The sequence below is a fragment of the Nanorana parkeri genome, unplaced genomic scaffold (genome assembly GCF_000935625.1).
Source record: "Nanorana parkeri isolate BGI_ZX_2015 unplaced genomic scaffold, ASM93562v1 scaffold2150, whole genome shotgun sequence".
In the NCBI taxonomy this organism is placed as follows: domain Eukaryota; kingdom Metazoa; phylum Chordata; class Amphibia; order Anura; family Dicroglossidae; genus Nanorana; species Nanorana parkeri.
Window position 1 is genome coordinate 1,881 of NW_017308418.1, and position 2,530 is coordinate 4,410.

General features: G+C 50.9%; 1 protein-coding gene across 1 annotated transcript in view; it reads right to left on the bottom strand.

Moving 5' to 3' along the window:
* Nucleotides 1-1,035: 1,035 nt before the first annotated feature.
* Nucleotides 1,036-2,530, bottom strand: part of DNAH2 (dynein axonemal heavy chain 2) — a 197,087-nt gene continuing 195,592 nt past the window's right edge. The window contains exon 88 of the mRNA XM_018572866.1: nucleotides 1,036-1,218. Within this exon, the coding sequence (XP_018428368.1) occupies nucleotides 1,064-1,218 (155 nt within the window). The 3' untranslated portion in view covers nucleotides 1,036-1,063. The remainder of the gene's footprint in view (nucleotides 1,219-2,530) is intronic.

Genomic DNA, 2,530 nt, shown 5'->3' on the forward strand with positions numbered 1-2,530 from the left:
TCAGGGGCTGGGAGACAGTTCACAGGCAGCGAATGTCAGGTGACCTCTGACCCCCGACATGAGCTGAACTCCTAAAGCGGAAAATCTCATAGAAAGGTAAAACTGAAGAATTATACTTCTAGCTGCACTCCAGGCAAACAGCTCAGCACTGAGATCAGATACAGACAAGGGAGTCACGTTACCCACCAAAGGATTTGTATTTCTGTCCATCCAGTCTCGAGATTTATACAGCTCTGCCACACAGCACAGCCCTGTCAGGCAGGCACAGACAGGAGACCTGATTTTTCTGTACTACAGATCGGTAACACTTACAGGTCTTGTCCCTCCCCCCGCCTGTGACTGGATAGTAAAAAGAGAAGCAGCAGACTGATGAGCTCATCTCTCTGTCGCTCTGCTCTTTTCTCCTATCAGCGTGCTCCTTGCACTGTAGCTGATTGGCTCTATGTGCTGCTTTTACCTCCCTGTCTCTGAGCTCTGGTGTACAGGGACCTGAAAGAGGTCAAATCCAGTCACAAACACCTTTAGGGATGTATTAATGATGACATAGCTGCAGTAATCTGTGTCAGTCATATGTGCCTGCGTTCAGCCATAGGAGTGAAGATTCCTTATTTCTGGCCACACACTATACAATCTGATTGTAGAAACCAAAACAATCCATTCAATTCACATAAAATCAGGCCGGCCCCCCGCACTCCATAGTCAGTTGTAGATGTAGGGATGATTGTTCCATCGGATGGTATAGACCAGGGGTAGCCAAACTCCGGCCCTCCAGCCGTGGTGGAATAACAAATCCCATCATGCATCTGTCTCTGGGGGGGTCATGTCTGTGAGAATCTTGCAATGCCTCATGGGATTTGTAGTTCCACCACAGCTGGAGGGCCGGAGTTTGGCTACTCCTGGTATAGCGTATGGTCAGCTTAGTCTTGCATAAGCCGAGCTGTGATTGGTTCCCATGAAGGATGAACATCGGTAGAGATTGGATGCCGGGGAAGATGGCACATCGGTGATAGGCCGCATCCAAGGGTGTGATGGCCTATAGACGAGCGGATATACTTCTGGTCCTCTAACTGTCCAGACTCATCAGCAGAGCGGTGCCACGCTTGATCCAATGTTCTGGAGGTGAGGGCCCACTGCGCAGATCCACGCCGATGACGAAGGAGGCCCGGCCAGAAGAGCCGGAGCGGACGGGGTAGTAATAACATGGACAGGAGTACAGACCTGGAATAGACAGCAAAGGGGAAATACTTCAAGAAGATGTTTCATAGACTGTAGCTGGCCATACAAGGCATGGGTGGCCCTATGGGCCCGATACAGGTAAAAAAGGAAATGGGTGAAACATTCAGCCGCAGTGACCGGATATTCACACCTTCGTGCTGCAATAGCTGGCGGGAGAAGATTCCCCATCCATGCCGGGTGAGCAAGAGAAACAGTACAGAGGCTTCCTGTTCATTCACAACCTGAGGACGGATAGTACTCCACACAGCTATGAATGGACAGGAAGCCTCTGTACTGAGTGCTCTGTCCATTACTATGTCCCCCCAGTCATGAATGATCAGGAAGTGATGCGTAGCACTTCCTGTTCATTCATAACTGGGGACATAGTAAGCTTACTAACAGTGGGTCAGTACTGATCACCCCGGTGATTGCTCAGTACACAGAAGGATCGGCAAATATTACACATCTGCGCTCGGCCCCACACAGCTCCGCCCTCCATCCTGACAGCCCCATTCGGCATCTTCTCCTCCCATCACCGCTCTCTCCTCCCCACTGGGCGCCGGCAGCTGGTTCGGCTCTGTGTCCCCTCCAATCCCCACTGCTTCTGCCGATACAGTTGGGAGAGAACAGCGGGGATCGAGGGAGACACAATGGGGAGGAGAAAGCAGCGGCTTCCAACTTGAACCCAGGCCCTGAGACCCAAGCTGGGGCAACCGCCTCCCTGCCCCTCCCCCCTCCCTACACCTCTGCCTTCCCCCCCTCCCGCAGCCATTAGCTTTCTCTGCCATCGGTCAGTTTTGTTCTTCATCATGTGTGGGTGTGATCTTCAGGGCTGGTATCAGTCACTGCGCTGCATTAAAAAAACAAAAGCACATCCCCGGCATCCCTTTAGACACAATTGCTCCTGATTGGCTGTGCAAACTGCTGATCAGTTCCTTGTTTACCACCTCATTAGCATATAATCAAGCAACTGATCAGCAGATTGAACAGCTAAAGTCTGCATGACTCTGTGTCCAGCGGGGATGCTGAGCATGTGTTTTATCATATAACGCTTGAGGCAAGGTGCGGTCATGTTTACTGGGCCCCTTCCACCATATAGGGAAGTGTGTTAGGCTGTGCCCCTCCCCCGTTATGTGGAGGTTTATTTTCACTGTGGCTGTTGTGTGCCAATCATTCATAAAACAAAGACGTCTTCCTCGCCGACAATAAGTATTTCTGTCGGCAGAAGAGGGCAGAGATGGACCTCAGTCCAAGACAGAAGAACATCAGAAATCCATTTTAATGGGACGTTATAACATCAGAGTCTGTATACAGT